The sequence below is a fragment of the Balaenoptera physalus genome (assembly GCF_965194825.1).
Source record: "Balaenoptera physalus genome assembly, chromosome: 16".
In the NCBI taxonomy this organism is placed as follows: Eukaryota; Metazoa; Chordata; class Mammalia; order Artiodactyla; family Balaenopteridae; genus Balaenoptera; species Balaenoptera physalus.
This window is the reverse complement of record NC_138898.1, coordinates 86,839,634-86,858,760: the sequence shown is the minus strand read 5'-3', so window position 1 is coordinate 86,858,760 and position 19,127 is coordinate 86,839,634. Positions and strand designations below refer to the sequence as shown.

The window sequence follows — 19,127 nt, the reverse complement described above, 5'->3', positions numbered from 1 at the left end:
TTTCTTGCATCCATGTCTCTTCCAAAAGTGAAAAAACAAAGATAGACCAAGAGGGGCACATATTTGAAGAAAAATAGAAGTGAGCATATTTCTTTGTAAAAGTGACAACATCCCATGCATATTATATGCAAGTGATTACTACTGCCTGCTGCAACTGTCCTGTTACCTTCTGCCTTTGAGTGCGACCTTCTCTTTACAGGAGAGAGAAAGGAGAAAGATATGCACTCGTTTATTCCAAAAATATCTACTGGTTGCCTCCTAGGTGCCAGGTACTGCACCAAGTGACAAAGGGCACAACCAAGTTCCAGAGACCCTCTTGCCACTCTAAAGTTCTTCATATGCCCTGTTCAAGTCCCTCCATGACTCTGGGTGATCCCAGAGGGCAGGGACCACGTCGTATTCAGCCCTGTAACCCCCACGATGACACCATCATGCCTGGCACATGGGAGGCATGTGGAGATACGGGTTAAAAATGAAGAAGAAGAAAACCACGTGTCACCACGCTGCTAACCCGCTTTCCTGCTCTTGGCAGAGAGTCTGCTGCTGGTCCCCAACCCTAAGCAGTACTGCTGGGTGAGCCCGGGCGTCACCATGGTGGACAACATGGACGACGGGGAGGAGCTGCAGGTCACAGACGTGAGTACTCAGCGTGGCTGGTGAAAGACAGGGAAACCTGGGGGACCTGCAGGCACTGCCACCAGTACTGGGTGGGTCGGGGATGGGGTGGGGGACACTCAGAGCCACCAGGCAGCAGCCTGGATTCTCCCATGGAGATTTCCGGGGTTGCAGCTGGCATTTTCCCCAAGGCTGTCGTAGCAAGCAGTTTCTCTTTGCAGAGTTGAATTGGAAAGCAATAGGGACTTAACGGGGCCGACTACTCCATGTGACTTTTCCTCCTCCCCAGCCCAGCTAGATGTGACCCTCTAGTCTCACCAGTTCCCACGACACCCTCTCTCTCCTTCTTTGTGACATGGAGCACCTGAGAATTCTGTTAGGAATACTGTGTACTCTCTCCTCCTTGACAGCCGAACTGATTCCTGATGCACCTTTGCCTTCCCCTTCTCCCAGTACCTAGCAAGGATCCTAAACAGTAATAATGATGGGAAGAATAACACTACTTCCTGGTTATTATTATGTGCCAAGCACAGGACTAAACATTTACACATCATTCTGGTTTATCCTTATGACCACCTACCACCACCCATTTTGCAGAAGACTAAACTGAGGCCAGAGAGGTTAAAGAAATACAATGACTATCTCATGGAGCGTCTGGTCTGGACTCCTTGGAGGAAAACAGTCCTCTCTCTCTCTGGTCAGGGTGTGTCTGACCTCCAGAGTCCACAGCGTGCCGCAGCAGCCTATAGGTGCCACCCCACGGTGGCCTCCACTCTGTGGAACAGGGAGCCAGGAGTTTCTTGGCTTTCTTCTCCCTGTGGCCTTGCAGGTAGCCTTTGACGTGCTGGGTTTCAGCCCCGAGGAGAAGATCGGCGTGTATAAGCTGACTGGGGGCATCATGCACTTTGGCAACATGAAGTTCAAGCGGAAGCCCAGAGAGGAGCAGGCTGAAGTGGACACCACGGAGGGTAGGTGTGGGGCGGGGGCTGTGCAGGGAGGAAGCAGCTGGCGGGGGTAGGGGCTCGGGGCTCTCTAGGGCTTCCTGCACATTTCAGAGACACGCTGTAAACCGAGAATGTTCCTTTGATATCCAGACATAAAGATCCTTGGGAAGGCACGACAGAGTCGGAGACATAATTTTGGCTTCTATATTGTTTTGCCCCTTCACCTTGAGCAAGCGTGGACACCGTATCAGACCTCTGTTTTCTTTTTTTTCCCCTCATTCTTAAATTGTTTTAATTGAAGTATAGTTGATGTATAATATTATATAAATGACAGGTGTACAATATATTGCTTCACAATTTTTACAGGTTATACTCCATTTATAGTTATTATAAAATATTGGCTATACTCCCTGTGTTGTACAGTATACCCTTGTAGCTTATTTTATACCTAATAGTTTGTACCCCTTACTCCCCTACCCCTATCTTTCCCCTCCCCCCCTTCCCTCTCCCCACTGGTAGCCACTAGTTTGTTCTCTATATCTGTGAGTCTCCTTCTTTTTGGTTATATTCACTAGTTTGTTGTATTTTTTAGATTCCACATATAAGTGATACCATACAGTACTTGTCTTTATCTGTCTGACTTATTGTACCTACCATAATGATCTCCAAGTCCAGCCATGCTGCTGCAGATGCCAAAATTTTGTTCTTTTTATGGCTGCATAGTATTCCACGGTATATCTATGGCACAGCTTCAGACCTCTGTTTTCTTGTTGGCAACATGGGGGTCTCCTCCCCCTCCCCCCAACCCCTCCTCTAAAGACGATAGACAGTGCTGGGGTTCTCTGCGGCAGGGCACCATCTTTCTTTCACTCACCTGCTTCTTCCATCCCTACTCAGTGGCCGACAAAGTCGCCCACCTCATGGGTCTCAATTCTGGGGAGCTCCAGAAGGGCATCACCAGGCCCCGGGTCAAAGTAGGCAACGAGTTTGTGCAGAAGGGCCAGAACATGGAACAGTGCCAGAACTCCATCGGGGCCCTGGGCAAGGCCATCTATGACAAGATGTTCAAGTGGCTGGTGGTCAGGATCAACAAGACCCTGGACACCAAGATGCAAAGGCAGTTCTTCATCAGGGTGCTGGACATTGCCGGCTTCGAGATCTTTGAGGTGTGTCTGGCCTCGCATTCCGTCTCTGCTTTGGGGTGGCCACTCTCCTTTGATAAGCGACTTTTCACCAAGGTTCTCTTGTTTCTCACCTTGGACCGGGGGCCGGCCCATCTCAGTCTGCTCCTGGCTCTCTGACTTCTGGTCTCCGGAAAGTTCCATCTTCATTTGTACAGTGCCAAGTCACAAAGAACGGGGAGAACATACAGATAGAATGAGCACCGTGCTGGCTGGATCCAGCCTGTACTGGCTCACCAGAACTGACTGGTGAATTTTCAAGAACTCTGTGACCAGTTGCCACCCTGTTGACACATGTCCGAGGTGTATTTACACCATGGAGATCAGCCAACACTACAAATCAGGCTTTTTTTTTTTTTTGAGAGAGAGAGAGCTGATTTATCAGCACACTACTGGTGGCTCCCACCTCTTGCCCACACAAATGAGGCTCAGGTCTCCTCATAAGACGAGTGCCGTGGGTCAGGAAGATTTTACCTTTGTCATTGGAGGCAGCATGATTAGGAGTCGGGAGAGCTGGTTCTGGACTCGGGTTGGCCACCAACTAGCTGTGTGGCCTTCGGACAGTGGCGATCCCTCTCTGAGCCTCAGTTGTCTCAACTCCAAAATGAGCAGGCTGGAAGAGATGACCTCTAAGGTCCAATTCAGCTCCACTGTCCTATTATTCTAAGATTTCTACTAGCCACAGATGGGTTAAAAAAAGAACAGTTTAGCCCAATTTCTCTCAGGCTCTAAAAGGCTAATGTGGCTGCTGTCTACAGTAGAATCATTTAATTCCACAGGTGGAAAGAGCCTCAGAGAGAGTTTCCAAACCATGCTGCCTGGACTCCTGGGCAGCCGCTGATGGCCAGCAGGGTGAGGCCAGGGAGAGAGGAGGACACCTGTGTCAACAGCAGGGCAGGTGCGATAGACAAATGGGGCTGGAATCCCAGCTCCTCCACTTCCAAGCTGTGTGCCTCCGTGTCCCCGTCTTTGATGAGGACGCTGATCATTCTTGCCTTGGAAGGGTTTTGAGCAGATGCAGCTTAGCCAGGGTCTGACACGTGTACGTGCTCCATGCAGGTTGCTCTGGGATGACAATGGCACCTCTCCTTTGACCCGTTTTTCGTATGAGGCTTCAGCACGGGGTTTCATTCAGAGAAAGCAGTCTCTGGTTTAAAAAAAATAAAAAGGCTTATAAACCCCTCAAACAGCTGCATCCTCCAGATGAGGATGAGAAAAACCAGAGAGAGAGAGAACTGTCTAAAGGCACACAGGCGGTCAGACCCATAAAGCATCTCAAGTGATCCATCTCGAGAAATAAAATGGTTCTTCGCACGTTGATGTTCATGAACCACACGGGGCCAGAGTCTGAGTTTCGGGTGCTGGCAGCAGCATTGGGTGGCCCGGGCTCTGTGCCTTTGCAGGGGAGGGTAGCTGAGAAGGGCTTCTCACAGGGCCGATGGGAGCGCTGACCAGGTGGTGGGTGCATCCGGGGAAATGCCAGACACTGGTCGGCCCTCAGCAAGCTTTAGCTCTGCTTGTGGACCAGCTCACAATCCCGGGAGAGGCTGTGTCTGCGTCCGGGCTAATGTACCTCTTTCTGTCTTCCTGCCGCAGTTCAACAGCTTCGAACAGCTGTGCATTAATTTCACCAATGAGAAGTTGCAGCAGTCCTTCAACCACCACATGTTCGTGCTGGAGCAGGAGGAGTACAAGAAGGAGGGCACTGAATGGGTCTTCATCGACTTTGGCCTTGACCTGCAGGCCTGCGTCGACCTCCTGGAAAAGGTACCACACTTCTCAAAGGAGGGGCTTGCAGAGAGGTCGGGACCCTGGGGCACATCTCAGGAAGGGATTTCACTGGGGCCTGTGGTTTCAGGGGAGTCAGCAACATGGCTGATGACCTCAGTTTATCTGACCTCAAGCTTCCTCTCTGCAAAATGGGTACAACAGCCACTGCAATGGCCACTGTTAGTTCGGCTGTTTTATGCCTTCACTCATTGGATCATCACAAGCTACCAATGGTGGGGAGGAATTTATTATAACCATTTCACAGATGGGAACATTGAGGCACAGAAAAAGGAAGTCACCTATCCAAGGTCATCCATCCTATGAGCGGCAGAGTTGGGTTTTAACCAAGGCCATCTATTAGCCTCCCCTGTAATCACACCATAGGGAATGTTTTAACAAATGGCCTCACTCAGGAATATATAGGATTAGCAAATGCAAATTTTTATATATATAATGGATAAACAACAAGGTCCTACTGTATAACACAGAGAACTATCTTCAATATCTTGTGATAAACCATAATGGAAAAGAATATGAAAAAGAATGTATATATACATGTATAACTGAATCACTTTGCTGTACAGCAGAAATTAACACAAAATTGTAAATCAACTACACTTCAGTGAAATAAATCTTTTAAAAAAATTTAAAAGGGGATTTCCCTGGTGGCACAGTGGTTAGGAATCCGCCTGCCAGTGCAGGGGACAAGGGTTCAAGCCCTGGTCCGGGAAGATCCCACATGCCACGGAGCAACTAAGCCCGTGCGCCACAACTACTGATCCCGCGCGTCCAGAGCCTGTGCTCCGCAACAAGAGAAGCCACCATGATGAGAAGCCCATGCACCGCAACGAATAGCCCCTGCTCGCTGCAAGTAGAGAAAGCCCACGTGCAGCAACGAAGACCCAATGCAGCCAAAAATAAACAAATAAAATAAATTTATAAAAAAAAAAAAAAACTTAAAAAAAAAATTTAAAAGAAAAGAAAAAATAATATATACTGTTTGATTAAATGCAGAAAAGGGATAGAAAAAGACAGATGACAAAATTTGAACAAAGTCCGAACAGACTTTGATTTCTTAGTTTGATTTCTTAGTTTTCATCATTATGTACAGAGATTATGGTAACATTTGGAGAAGTTGGATGAAGGATATACAGGAATGCTTTGCACCATTTTTGCAAGCCTGAAATTATTTCAAAGTAAAAAGTTAAAAAAATAAAGAAAGAACATACCTTGTCTCTGAGGTTCACCCTCAGGCCCATCACAGAGAAGCTATCATCCAGGCAGCCAGGGGTCTTCAATAGGGGCCAGCCTTACCTCCCTGGAAAAGTCTCCAAAACGGGCAGTGGACTGCCTGTCCCGCAATACCTACAAATACCTGCCTGTCCAGCTGTCACAGAGCCTGAAACGCCCTCATGCTTGAGCTTTGGGATCAAGCGTTGCCTTCTTCCAGGAGTCTGCCTTAGAAGAGAAGACAGGTGTCATTGATGATGTCACCATTTTTCTGAGAGCCAAGCCTGCCTGGCACCACTATTTGGGTGGGATTAGCATTTGGGGAGCTATGTAGCCCCCTCAGAGACGTCAGTCTTCCCTTCTCTTGGACCTGATGAATTCTAGCCTCTTTCAAGTCTAAAAGGTCGTGGCAGGAAGACTAGACCATTCCCAGAGGTCACTGCCCAGAGTTCTGCATCCTGGCTGGCCACGTGGGGTCTGGGACACCCCTCCCACCAGCCCCAGGCCAGCACCAGAGTCACCCTGTCGGCCCCCTCTAATGCCATCCGCTCCTCTTCCCTTCTAGCCCACGGGCATCTTCTCCATCTTGGAGGAACAGTGTGTCTTCCCCAAGGCCACTGACGCCACGTTCAAGGCAGCCCTGTACGACAACCACCTGGGCAAGTCCAGCAACTTCCTCAAGCCCAAGGGGAGCAAGGGCAAGGGGCCCGAGGCCCACTTCGAGCTTGTCCACTATGCAGGCACCGTGAGTACCCCCTCGGCACTCCCTGTGGCCACCTGCCCGGTGCCTCCAGCTCCCACAAATGTAGGTCTGTCCTGCCACACCCTCCCTGAGGCTTCCTCCCTCCCACTAACCCAGCCACCATCGAACAGGGTGATCAGCTGATCGAAATGACCTCTGGCTTGCACTTCCTCCTCACTTCTCCCTCTGGGAGTTTCAAAGCAATCTAGCCAAGGATGCCCAGCAGTTCATGCCCTCAGACCCGCCAGGGCCATGCCATTGTCTACGGCCCTCCGTTTGACGGCTGAACTTCGATCTTGGTCAGAAATGGCGATGCTTGCAGGGAATTCCCTGGCGGTCCAGTGGTTAGGACTCCGTGCTTCTACTGCAGGGTGCACGGGTTCAGTCCCTGGTTGGGGGACCTAAGATCCCACATGCCACGCAGCAAGGCCAAATAAAAAACAGACAAAACTTGCAAAAAGAAGGAAAAAAAGTCCATGAGTCTATCAATTATTCCCCAGTTGATTGATTCATCCCTCTGACAGCACGTGGCCACCAAACTAACAAGGTGACATTTACGGAGTGGCTTTTTCACTCATGACAAACCTAGTCCTTGGGGAAGAGGGAAATTAAGTGCAGCCAGGACTCAGGTTTATTTGAACAATTGATGGGGGAAACAATCAGTGTTGCCATCAATGCCAATGCCTCCTGTTACCAAGGAGTTTGTTGAGCCTCTCTGGGTTTCGCTGCAGGGAAATGGCAGGCTTAGGACAGAGCTGTCAGGAAAGCTGCTGTTGGACTGGGCATCGGGGCCAAGCTTTTATGATCTCAACAACCATGATAATGCCAATTACTGGCCAAATGGACTGCGCCGCTACCCAGAGCAAATGGGCTTGGGGCCGAATTGCAGTGTTCCACCCCACCCTCCACGATGAAATGAGAAGGGCTCAGTGTTTGTAGCAACGGGACATCCAAAGTCAAATGGGGCCTATGCACTTCCAAGAAGGCTCTAAGATGAGGCCCAGAGGTGATGAATATCATACACCACATGGCAGAAGGAAAGCCCAAAGGTTTTGTCTTCTCATCTGCGTCCCTAGGTTCTCTGGGCTCAATGGAAGGATCTGAAAGACACCTTCCTCTTTGCCTCTCCAGCTGGGGCTACATGGCAAAATGGGAACCAGAAATTAGTGGATGTCCAATTACTTGGACACAGGAAGCCCCCAGTTTGGATGGATGGAGCCCCCCTCCCACAAGGCAATGGCGGGGGGATGTGTACTTCTCAGCAAGGAGAGAACAGATGCCCTTGTAGGGAGTTCTTCATGTTGCTTGGGATGCCACTGGTCAAGGTCAATCACTGAACCAGGAATAAGATCAGCCAACCTGGGTAGAAGAAGACCCAGGGGTCAGGGAGGCTCAGTGTGGCCAAGAAAGCAAGACATGTAAGAGGAGGTCACACCTGGCAAAGAGTAGCTGGGGAGTCCTGGTGTGTGGGTAAAGCTCAGAGACAGGGTGCTCTAGACAGGCAAACTGCAAATGCCCAAGAGATGGGGGTTCATGGACATCCCAGGACTCCAGGCAAGTCATCAGGACAGTAACTGAAGTCCCAGGAGATGGGGCTGAAGGTTGGTCCTGGGAACCCAGAGTGGACAGAGATGTAGGTCGAGGTTCTGGCTGTGGGACCTGAAAGGTGGAATCTGGGCCTGAAATGTAACCACTGGCATTTGCCCCCCTCCAGGTGGGTTACAACATCACGGGCTGGCTGGAGAAGAACAAAGACCCCCTGAATGAAACAGTGGTGGGCTTGTTCCAGAAATCAAGCCTGGGGCTCCTAGCCCTTCTCTTCAAAGAGGAGGCTCCAAGTGTGGCTGACCCCTCGTGTGTCCAGTCTCTCTGTGCCGATACCCTTTAGCAGCCAGAAGTAGAAAAAAAAGAAAACAAAAACTCTCATATTTGACTCTTGTTGAATGAATGAATGAATGAATGAACGAATGAATGAATAAATGACAAGTTGCTTGAGGTCGGCTATGGATGCTACTTCAATAAAGAGGTACAGATGCATCCTGGGAGCTTCTTCCATCAACCGAATTGATCACTGGGCCCATATCACGTCTAGGTGGAGCGATATTGCTTTGGAAAAGTTGATGCCCCAAAGCTCTGTGCTTATTTTCTGCTCCCTGCTCTCCTGTCTGAGCCAAATGTCAAGCTCAGCTCCGCCTCCTAGCCAGTTGAGGTCATGTGACCCATAGGGGAACACCCAACAGGGCCGCCACTTAGAGGGACAAGAGCTGCACATCTCCTTGGGCTCAGAGATGTGCGCGCCACCAGCATGCAATTCCTCCAGACTGCACGGGCTCTTCCTCCTCCCCAGGCAATGGCAGCAGTGCGTTGCCTTGGGCCAGTCCTAAATCACAAAGGGCTACAGACCCTCCAGGAAGCACAGCACTCCTTGTGACTGTTATGCCACAGTCAGCCCGTTCACCCTCTCCCTCGTAGATCTCGTTTTCCTGGTGTGGGGGTCCCACCTCATCTAGTCCCCAGACAAGTCTTTTCAAAACCAGAGAATGCACGTCCTCAACACAGAGCACTGAATGGGGCTGCCTGCCCCCGTGCTGGGTACTGATGTGAAGCATGCTTGTCTCTCTTCCTCAGCTGGAAGCAAGAAGCAGAAACGAGGGTCCTCCTTCATGACCGTCTTCAACTTCTACAGGGTAAGTGGGGGCTGCGCCAGAGACCACCTTGTGACCACTGCCCCCACCCATCCCTTCCAATGGTGTAGTGGTCTGGCTGCCACCTCATGGCCCAGGACAGGATGATTTCATTTCTATGCCTATGGTTGCCTCTTTCATTTCAGGGGTCCGTTTCCTTCTGAAGAGGGCGCAGAACCACAGGACCATAGGGCAGAAAAAACCCTTAAAGATGGTCCAGTCTAACTGCGTTGTTTCAGATTGAAACCCAGAGAATGATGGGACTTGCCCAACATAACAAGTGGAAATATCAGTGCCTAAGATCTTGTGCTGGCAGGTCTTCTGGGCTGGGCACAACTTCCACAAAGTTTGGGCACTACTGGAAACATATTCCAAGGGCAGAAATGTAGCCAATGGTGAGATGTTGCACAAAGAATGATTTCAATACTTCCCAAGGATCCGGCTGTCCTGAGGCAGAGTGGGCCACCTCATTGGACGTATCCAAGTGGAAGAGGAGGGATCATCCAGTAGGGAAGTTAAAAATGGCGAGGCATTTGTCCACACAGGCACTACGGTTCCTTCTAGTAGCAAGATTCTACGATGAGCCAGCACTGAACTCAGAGGGCCCCTCTCTCTGTGAAACACGTCACTTTGGGCAAGTTACTGGACCTTTGAGAGCATCACTATCTGGCAGAACTTTCTGCGATGATGGAAATGTTCTCTTCTGTCCAATACGGCAGCCACTGTCCAATATGCTGTCCAGTACGATAGCCACTAGCCACATGTGGTTAGTGAGTACCTGAAAAGTGGCTGGTGTGACCAAAGCACTGAATTGTCATTGTAATTAAATTAATTAAACTCTAAACAAATACCTCTCCTGAGCATGGGTGCCCTGCAACACCAACGCCGAGCTTCACTCTTCCTTTCCCTCTACCCCCAGGAGCAGTTGAACAAGCTGATGGCCACCCTCCACAGCACCTCCCCCCATTTTGTCCGCTGTATTGTCCCCAACGAATTCAAGCAATCAGGTACATCATGGGGACATGTCTCCCAGCTGGAAGTCCTCAGGATGTGTGAAGTTGGGGTTCACTCCAAATTAAGTCCACTTTTTTTTTTTTTTTAATTTATTTATGGCTGTGTTGGGTCTTCGTTTCTGTGCGAGGGCTTTCTCTAGTTGCGGCAAGCGGGGGCCTCTCTTCATCGCGGTGCGCGGGCCTCTCACTATCGTGGCCTCTTTTGTTGCGGAGCACAGGCTCCAGACGCGCAGGCTCAGTAGTTGTGGCTCACGGGCCCACCTGCTCTGCGGCATGTGGGATCTTCCCAGACCAGGGCTCGAACCCATGTCCCCTGCATTGGCAGGCAGACTCTCAACCACTGCGCCACCAGGGAAGCCCCTTAAGTCCACTTTTAATCACCAGGAATGACTGGGGTGAAACGGGGCATTGAAAGAACCTCCAACAGTGGATCATCTAAACAGCACGTTCTAGCTACTTTGTAAAGCAGAGTGGTGCCCACCTAGGCAGAAGTCACACTCAGGAGAGCCTTTGGGCCTTGGCTGAATTGTGGGGGACCTGGGATACCCTGGGCAGTGACTGGAGGAGATTAGGGTTGAAGACCTGGATATTCAGTTCGGCCTCCTTGAGTGGCAAGGAGTGGCCTAGGGTACCCTAGGGTAGTGACTCCCCATCCTGTGCCCTCCCTCTTGGCAGGTGTGGTGGACGCCCACCTGATCATGCACCAGCTGGCTTGCAGTGGAGTCCTGGAAGGCATCCGTATTTGCAGGAAGGGCTTCCCAAACAGGCTGCGGTACCCAGAGTTCAAACAGGCGAGTGGTGTCTTCCCGATAACTTGAGTACAGTTCTCGGTCTCCAGGGGTTGACTCTTGATAAATGTAGTCCCATTGGAGCAGACACTAGGGGTACAGTGATGGACACTATCTCACTGTCTACTTCAGTACACAGTGGCCCGACTTTCAATAGCCAGCACCTGCATTTCTTTGCCCGAGGGCTCTCTCTGGCTGCTAGAGCCTGCTTTGCTACTTGGCAGGCTGAAAGCATCAGGAATTAATGCCTCCCCAGGAGCAGCCCTCGACCAATGACTAAGGACAGTTGACATATAAATGCTTCAGCTCCCTCACCCTGATGATGGGCTAACCCTGAGGCATGTTCTATACTGGCTCTCAGACAGCTGTGTGTTGGTAAATGTTTAACAATGGGCCCTCCAAGTTAAAATTTTTTTTAAGAAAAGAAGCCCTGTTCTGTGGCTTATTTATTCAACCTCTCCTTTTATTTCATGAGTCAGTGCATTCCTCTCCCTTTCCTAAAGTAGTTCAAGTTGGGTTTCAGTCACTTGCAAGGAACAGTCCTGATTAATAAACAAACACAAGAAACAATTTAAAAAAAAAAAAAAAAAAGAAAAGAAAAGAAGCCATGATTTGTAGTATCTACCGATTTCCATGGTATAAATACTCCCACCACGGCTGACTTCAAGCTACCAATGTGACATCACTGAATGCAGGGTTGGGGAGAGATGCACACAGGCGCTTGTGAGCCAGGGGGAGCTGCTCCCCGCACACAAGGGTCCCCCAGCAGCCTGAAGCCCCAGTTGCCTGTTGTGATAAGTGGCTTGATAACATGCCTTTTGCTGGCTTCCCTGACCCACTCCCCAACTCTGCCACCTCTCAAATAAACTACTTGCACTTGAATCCTGGTCTCAAGGTCTGATTCTGGGGGAACCCAAACTGAGACCTCCACCTGAGAGGTTAATTTACTTCGACCCCTTCCCTAATCTCTAGAACATAGGACCACAGATTGATGGAGTAAGAAGGGTCACTAGAGGTCATCTTGAAGTCCCTAGCTGGGGAAGGACTAAGGGAGCTACTGGCAGGTCAGGAGAAGACGCGGTTCTCCCATGTCTGGAGGAGAAGATCAGGAAGGAAAGATTTTGGTGTCTTCATTTCTGAGGCCATCTCCCCGCTGAACTTCAGACCCACAGTGACATCTACTCCCCAGTGTCTCCTGTCAGTCCCCTCCCTCTGCCTGCCGTGGGCCTCTGCGGAACAAGTCCAATCCCCGATTTGAAGGCCATCTCACAGGTCCATGATAACTGTGAGGGCAGACTTCCTGGGCTGCCAACTTGGGGATGATGGGGACTGCCGTCGTCTCTCCCGACAGGTACCAAGTGCTGAACCCCAGCGCGATTCCCCAGGGGTTCGTGGATAACAAGAAGGCCTCAGAGCTGCTGCTCGGGGCCATCGACTTGGATGCGAATGAATACAAAATCGGACACACCAAGGTAGGGTCTTCCCACTCAGCCCTGTCCCAGGAAGGTGGGTGTCAGGGTGTGAATTCCAGCTCAGCCGTAGACCAGGCGGTCAAGCCCCTCAGCTGCTGAGAGCCTCTGTGTCCTCTTCCGAAAAATCAGGGCTGGTAAAGCCAATCTCACAGGATTGGGAGTAGCGTGCATGAGAACCCAGCTCAGACAGAGAGGTACTCAATAAACAGGAGAATATTAGGACTGCATGGGCCACAGATTTCTAAGAATAAACGCAGCCGATCGGAATCAAGGTCCTGGACTGGACCGGGGCACCACGGTACGTGTGTGGGCGAGGTCTGGGGGTGCAGCACCCTGATCCCAGCCCACCCACACTGCGAGCCCCAGCCCTGAGCTGGCAGGCGAGTCAGGGTTGACTCAGACAGAGCGGCCGCCTGATCCTGACTCATGGGGCCCATGTCTGTCCCACTTCCTGGCCCCGCAGAGTCCTGTCAGGATTGTAAGGGCCAGGCTGATGGTGGGAGGTGCCCATCGACACCTGCCCAACCAGACTGCACCCCAACGTGACAGTCAGGGTGATGCAAGAGGGGCCCTGGCTTTGCCTCAGGCTCAGAGTCTGCCGCTGTGCAGCCTGGAGTGGGTCACCTGCCCGTCCTGGTCTCGCAGGGGGCACAGGCAGGCCCAGCTTCTCCGCGGGCCTGGTGTGGCACAATGCCCAGGGAAGCCCCCAGCTGCCTGTACATCCAACACGTACGGAGGGCCTCCTGCGTGCCAGGCACAGTTCTAGGCTTAGGCATACGCAGGTGGACAGAACAGAAAGAGTCCCTAGCTCCCTACGGCTTGCTTTGTAGCCCTTGGTGTTAGCAGGATTGTAATACTGCCTTCAAACCTGCCAGAACCACTAGCTTTGGCCTCCTGTATCGCTGAGACGTGCTGTGTGGAGATAAATTGACTTAGGGGAACTCTCAGGCTTTGTCACAGAATCACTGAATACCTGAGCCGGAGAGAACATTGGAGACCAGCTCCTTCCCCCACCCCACCTTTGATGGGTGGGAAACTTAAGAAAGCCTGGGGAAGGCATAGAGGTGACGTGCCCAATTTCATAGAACTAAACAGGACAGAGCAGGCCTCAGGCCCCTCGTCATGGGATCAGGGAAGTCACGTGACTTGTATCTGACACAGCTACCCCTGGGCAGACAGACTGATCTTGCTGTTGTTCAAGGGTTGCATGGGGCACCTCAGGTCCAGGTAAAGGCCCGGGGCTGCTGGGGACTGCTTTGCTCCCCGGTGCCAGGCAGGCTCTGGCGGCAGGGGCAGAACAGAGAACAGAAGGACTCCGCCTGTACACTGTGTCCCCATCCCTGGCTTTGGCTCATGTGGGCCCTTCCCCACCGGCCACATGCTTGCCTCACTGCTCCTCAAAGACCAAACCTCAACCACAATTAATCTGGAAATATCAAGCCCAATGTCTCTACCCCATGATTGGTGGGGAGAGGGCAGAGGGAAGAAGCATCCTTTTCCGTCCTTTCCCCGTCAGTATCCAAGCATCCTCATCTTTATATTCATCTGGGGGCTCTAATCCCCGCCCCCACGTGTAGAATCAGAGATTCCCAGCGCTGAAAGGACTTGGGGTCCTGCACTCCCACTGGACAGGAGAGGAGACCAAGTTCCCGCAGAGGAGAGTGACTTAACCAAGGTGCCCTAGCACATCCAAAGCAGGCTGAGGCCAGGTGTGGGTCTCCTGATTCCTTCTATACTTCCAGGAGTTTCTATCATGTCCTATTAGAAGCCTATAAAAAATATGATGCATTATAAAACACACTGATAAAGCGATCACCCATGAGCCCACTTAAAAACCCAGAACTTCATCTTTACATCTCTTTCCTCTCCTTCCTCCCCACCCCCAGGAGTAACCTTTGTCCTGAATGTTAACTGTACCCTTGCCTTTTCAAAAACAGTTTTATCACATATGCACATGGCCCAAGGTTTGCCTGGTTTTGAGGTTCATGAAAGTATCATACTTGATATACTCTTATCTGACATGCTTTTGTCACTTAATCATGTTTCTAAGATTCATCCTTGTTGGCTGGTATGTGACGTTCGTTCATGGTCACAGCCGTATCATAGGACTTCTGATGGCCATGCCACAACTGTCCTGTCTCCTGTCCTTGGAAATTGGATTGCTCCTTCTTTTTTCAGTTACCAATAATGCTGCTATCAACATCCTCACACATGGCCCTATGCAAGAATTTCTCTAGAACGAAGTTTTCAACCTTGGCTGTACATTAGAATCATCTAGACTGAGGGTGGGGGCAGAGAGGTTGGAACACTGATGCCTGAGCTCCCCACCCCAGAAACTGTTTGAAGTCACCTGTGCCCAGGCAACGGCATCTTTCCAAAGCCCTCCAGGTGGGGATGACGCGCAGCCAGGGTTGAGATACACACCGAGGGAGTGACAACCAATTTCCAAAACTGTACTTACTCCCCACCCACCCCCTCGTTGATTCACATACTTGCCAACACTTGTTTTATCAGAAGTCTTCAGTGTTGCAGGTTGCGGGGAGGGGGAATGGTTATCTTGTGACCTTAATTCGCATTGCCCTGAGGTTGGGTGCTTCTGGCCCTTTCTAACATGCACTACAAAGCTGTTCTTGTTTTCCTGGGGACGAGTCCCACTCAGAGAACAGAGCCGGATGCCTGACATTGTGCATCACTGGGAAAACTCTGTCCCCTTTCTAGAAAGTCAACTCCCCCTGCTGACCACTACCCCCTCTTCTCACTCCCGTATCCCGTGGGACCATGACTGTCCCAAGGCTGCTTTGCATAGTGGTAAAAAGAAAGGCCCGTTGGCACCCTGCTGCCAGGCAGTCACCGTAGGTAGCAGTGAAGATCCAAACGATCTACCACATTTTACTCAGCGCTTCACAGTTGGCAGAAGTACTTTCCCCCTGTTATCTCATTTAATTTTTATAGCAACCCTCTAAGGGAGGGATCAACAGCCCCATTTCACAGATGAGGCACTGAGGCCCTGAGATGTGAGGAGGCATGTCCAAGGTGACCCAGCTAGTAATTGCAAGGCCAAGACTAGAGCCCATAGGAGTGTCCAAGAGCGAGAGGAAATAGACGCCGAGGCTGGCATGCCCTGCCGTGCAGATGTCCAGGCCAGGGCCAGCTGTTTCCCAGGGTCTCTGAACTCTGAAGGACCCGTCGGAACTTCTTGTTCTTTGATTTTGAACTCCCCGCTAAGCAGCTGCTTTGGTGACAGAGGGGCTATTCTCAGATCCATGTGTCTTTCCCCCAGGTCTTCTTCTGAGCAGGCGTCCTGGCCAAGCTCGAGGACATGCGGGACGAGCGTCTGGCCAAGATCATGACGATGCTTCAGTGTCGGCTCTGGGGTTTCCTCATGAGGGTCGAGTTCAAGAAGATGCTGGAACGAAGGTAGCACCGGTGGGGCAGGCCCACTGAAGCCACACCATCCACATGGAACGACGAGGGACCCCTCCACACACATGGTGCTCAGCTCCACCAGTGACACTGGGCAGTGAGATAGGGAGGGTGCCAATGTCTCTGCTGTCCCAAAGAACCCTCTTTGCGGCCTGTGTTGGTTTCCTGGGGCTGCCATTAACAAAGTACCACAAACCAGGTGCCTTAAAACAACAGAAATTTATTTTCCCATGATTCTGGAGGCCAGGAGTCTGAAATTAAGGTGTTGGCAGGCAAGCTCCCTCCAAAGCCTTGAGGGGAGAAGCCTTTCTTGCCTCTTGCAGTCCTGGTAGCCCCAGGCACTCCTTGGCTTGTGGCTGCATCTCTCCAATCTCTGCCTCTGTCCTCACAAGGTCTTCTTCTGTGTCTGTCTTCACATGGTCTTCCTTCTTTTTATAAGAACACCAGTCATCTTGGGTTAGGGGCCCCCCACTACTCCAATATGACCTCATCTTAAACCAAGTTAATTCCATCTGCAAAGACTCTTATTTCCAAATAAGATCACATTCACAGGTTCTGGGGGTTAGGACTTCAGCATATCTTTTGGGAGGGGACACAATTCAACTCCTAACAGGGACCACCTAATATAAACCCTTCTGTTTACAGTCTACAAGTCACTTTCACAGCCTTCCCCTTACTTGATCCATACGATGATGCTGTGAGAGGGATGTGGTAGGATCAGCACTCCCATTTTACAGATGTGGAAACTGAGATCAGAGGGGTTAAGGTACTGGGCCAGGTTCATGCAGAAAGAGTCAGGATTAGAAGCCAGAAATCCTCGTCCCAAATCGCTGCCCTCAGAATTGTGTTTTTCAGCCATCTCCCTGAAATGGTAATTAGAAAATAGCTCTGGCTGCCCTGGCTGCCCTGTGGTTGACTCTGGCTCTTGTGGTCATAGTATTAGTAATAATAACAGTAATGAAGTCCTGATATCCACCAGCAGGCCCCCTGTGACCCCGGCCAAAAGCAGGGACACCAGTTAGGGGCTGAGTGGTGGGACTCAGTGCACAGAAGATCCTCCGTAAATGACAGTTGAAGGAAGCAGTCAGGCACAAGGAGGGCTGATTCCAGAGACCGCAGACGGATGGGATTTGGATGGGGTTTGGAGACTAACGGATGATTTCCAGTGAGGCAGCAGAAGGAGGGGAAATGCAGGAAGAAATGAGCTCAGCCCTGAGCTGTCCAGGAGGAGCTGGTTCCATCGGGGAGGCCCCCGTCCTGCACCCCCCACTCCCTCCACACATTCCTTCATTTTAACCCATGCAACGCTGGATTCTTCCTTTTTTTTTTTTTTTGCAGAATTGGCTTGAAGGTCATCCAGCGGAACACACGCAAGTTCCTGGAGCTGCGTTTCTGGGGCTGGTGGAAGCTCTACAACAAGGTGAGGACTGAGGGGCCGCAGTCCTGGGCGGAGGGGCCTCCCGGGGATGCTGCAGGGACAGTCTGAAAATGAGGGCACCTTGGAGGAAAAGTGTAGCCTCCTTCCAGACGGGGGCTGAGTCCTCCCTGAGAAAAACGATAGTGTGTCTTCCCACCTTTCAACTCATCCCTCAAAATAAAACCCACTTAGGATGCAGAGAGCCCCCTCCCCACAAAAGTGGGCTTGGTGCGCAGTGCCTCACCCCTGGGCATGTTGAAGCATCTCAACTCCTTCAGTGAAGTCCTGGACTTTAGGAAATCATGGGATCCGACCTCTCCTTTCCCAGGCTGTTTGTTCTGAGGCAGCAGTGAGGGTGAGTGAGTCAGCCAGGAGGTGAGGCTGCAGGCACCCAGGCAACCAGGCCACCCTCAACAAATGCAGGAGGCCACGAACCAGCCTACTACATGAGGCTCCAGTCGCGCTGGGGCATGGCGTCCCACCTGGGGTCCCTGTTACAAGGAAGCACGCCACTGGACCGGGGGGCAGGGCTGCCGCATTCAGGGGGCCAGCGGGCAGTGCTGTCTTGAGGGGCGGGGTGTTCAGGGCGGCTTCGTGGAGGGTTGGCACAGGCTCCAGGTCATCCTTGGGGGCCCTGAGCCCCCGACAGCTCAAGCAGAAGCTTCTCTCCCCTCCCCATAGGGGAGAACTTTCTAACAATCCATGCTGACCACAAATTGAAAGGGAGGGATGGTAAGTTCTGCATCCGCAGCGGTACCCACGCACAGGAGGGCCTGAGACGGCGGAGGGATCTAAACAAAAATTTCTCAAATTTAGTCAGTATGGCACTTTCCCCACCTGTTCTATGACTGACCTTCTTTCTTTTACATCAACTCACTTTTTTATTTCGAAATTTTTATTTTAAAAGGAAACTTCGCATCCTTACCTGTCTCATCCTAAGCAAACGTTATGCGTAAAACTGTGGATTTCACGAGTTCTTTTCATTTTTAAAAATTATTATTTTTCAAAATCATGTGTTAAACTATTACTTTTCAAAATTATTTTTAAAGTAACTATGTAACAATGAAAATCAAAAGGTTTCCGTGCAAAGGGTGAATCCATCTCACCTGCCCCCTCAGTGTATGTGTTACCCTTTGGGAAGCCCCAGACCAATGGCCTTTAAGATTCCTTCCAGGGCTTCCCTGGTGGCGCAGTCGTTGAGAATCTGCCTGCTAATGCAGGGGACACGGGTTCGAGCCCTGGTCTGGGAAGATCCCACATGCCGCAGAGCAACTGGGCCCGTGAGCCACAATTACTGAGCCTGCGCGTCTGGAGCCTGTGCTCCGCAACAAGAGAGGCTGCGATAGTGAGAGGCCCGCGCACCGTGATGAAGAGTGGTCCCCGCTTGCTGCAACTAGAGAAAGCCCTCGCACGGAAACGAAGACCCAACACAGCCAAAAATAAATAAATAAATAAATTAAAAAAAAAAAAAAAAGATTCCTTCCAAGCCAGACATAAGTGACCACAGATGACGAGACAGAGCCTAGAAACTTCTCTGCTCTTTACCAGAAAGTAAAACTTCACCAAGTAAACATCGCAGAGCAAGATCCTGTTCCAATGAGTAAAAACATAAAATTAAGTTAAAATCCTTTACTCTTAGTGTGTTAAGTGAGCTCTAATCTTATTTGACTAAGTCAGATTGGCTGAATCAATGGAATAAAACAACACCTTGGGGGAGGCTTTCACTGCTTAAAAAGTGTAACAGTTGCAAGTGATGCTTACTATCACCTTTTTATGCAAATTTTGCACTGCAGTATCCCAGATCCCCACAGACCAGGCTGGCGATGACAGGTTTATCCGTCATCCTCA

At 50.8% G+C, this 19,127-nt stretch overlaps 1 protein-coding gene across 1 annotated transcript in view; it reads left to right on the top strand.

Moving 5' to 3' along the window:
* Nucleotides 1-19,127, top strand: part of MYH16 (myosin heavy chain 16) — a 66,992-nt gene that overhangs the window by 11,060 nt on the left and 36,805 nt on the right. The window contains 14 exon segments of the mRNA XM_082429171.1: nucleotides 533-636; nucleotides 1,445-1,583; nucleotides 2,457-2,725; nucleotides 4,337-4,507; nucleotides 6,306-6,485; nucleotides 8,197-8,320; nucleotides 9,111-9,169; nucleotides 10,086-10,173; nucleotides 10,855-10,970; nucleotides 10,973-10,974; nucleotides 12,319-12,439; nucleotides 15,720-15,728; nucleotides 15,732-15,856; nucleotides 17,201-17,282. Coding sequence (XP_082285297.1) covers nucleotides 533-636; nucleotides 1,445-1,583; nucleotides 2,457-2,725; nucleotides 4,337-4,507; nucleotides 6,306-6,485; nucleotides 8,197-8,320; nucleotides 9,111-9,169; nucleotides 10,086-10,173; nucleotides 10,855-10,970; nucleotides 10,973-10,974; nucleotides 12,319-12,439; nucleotides 15,720-15,728; nucleotides 15,732-15,856; nucleotides 17,201-17,282 — 1,589 coding nt within the window.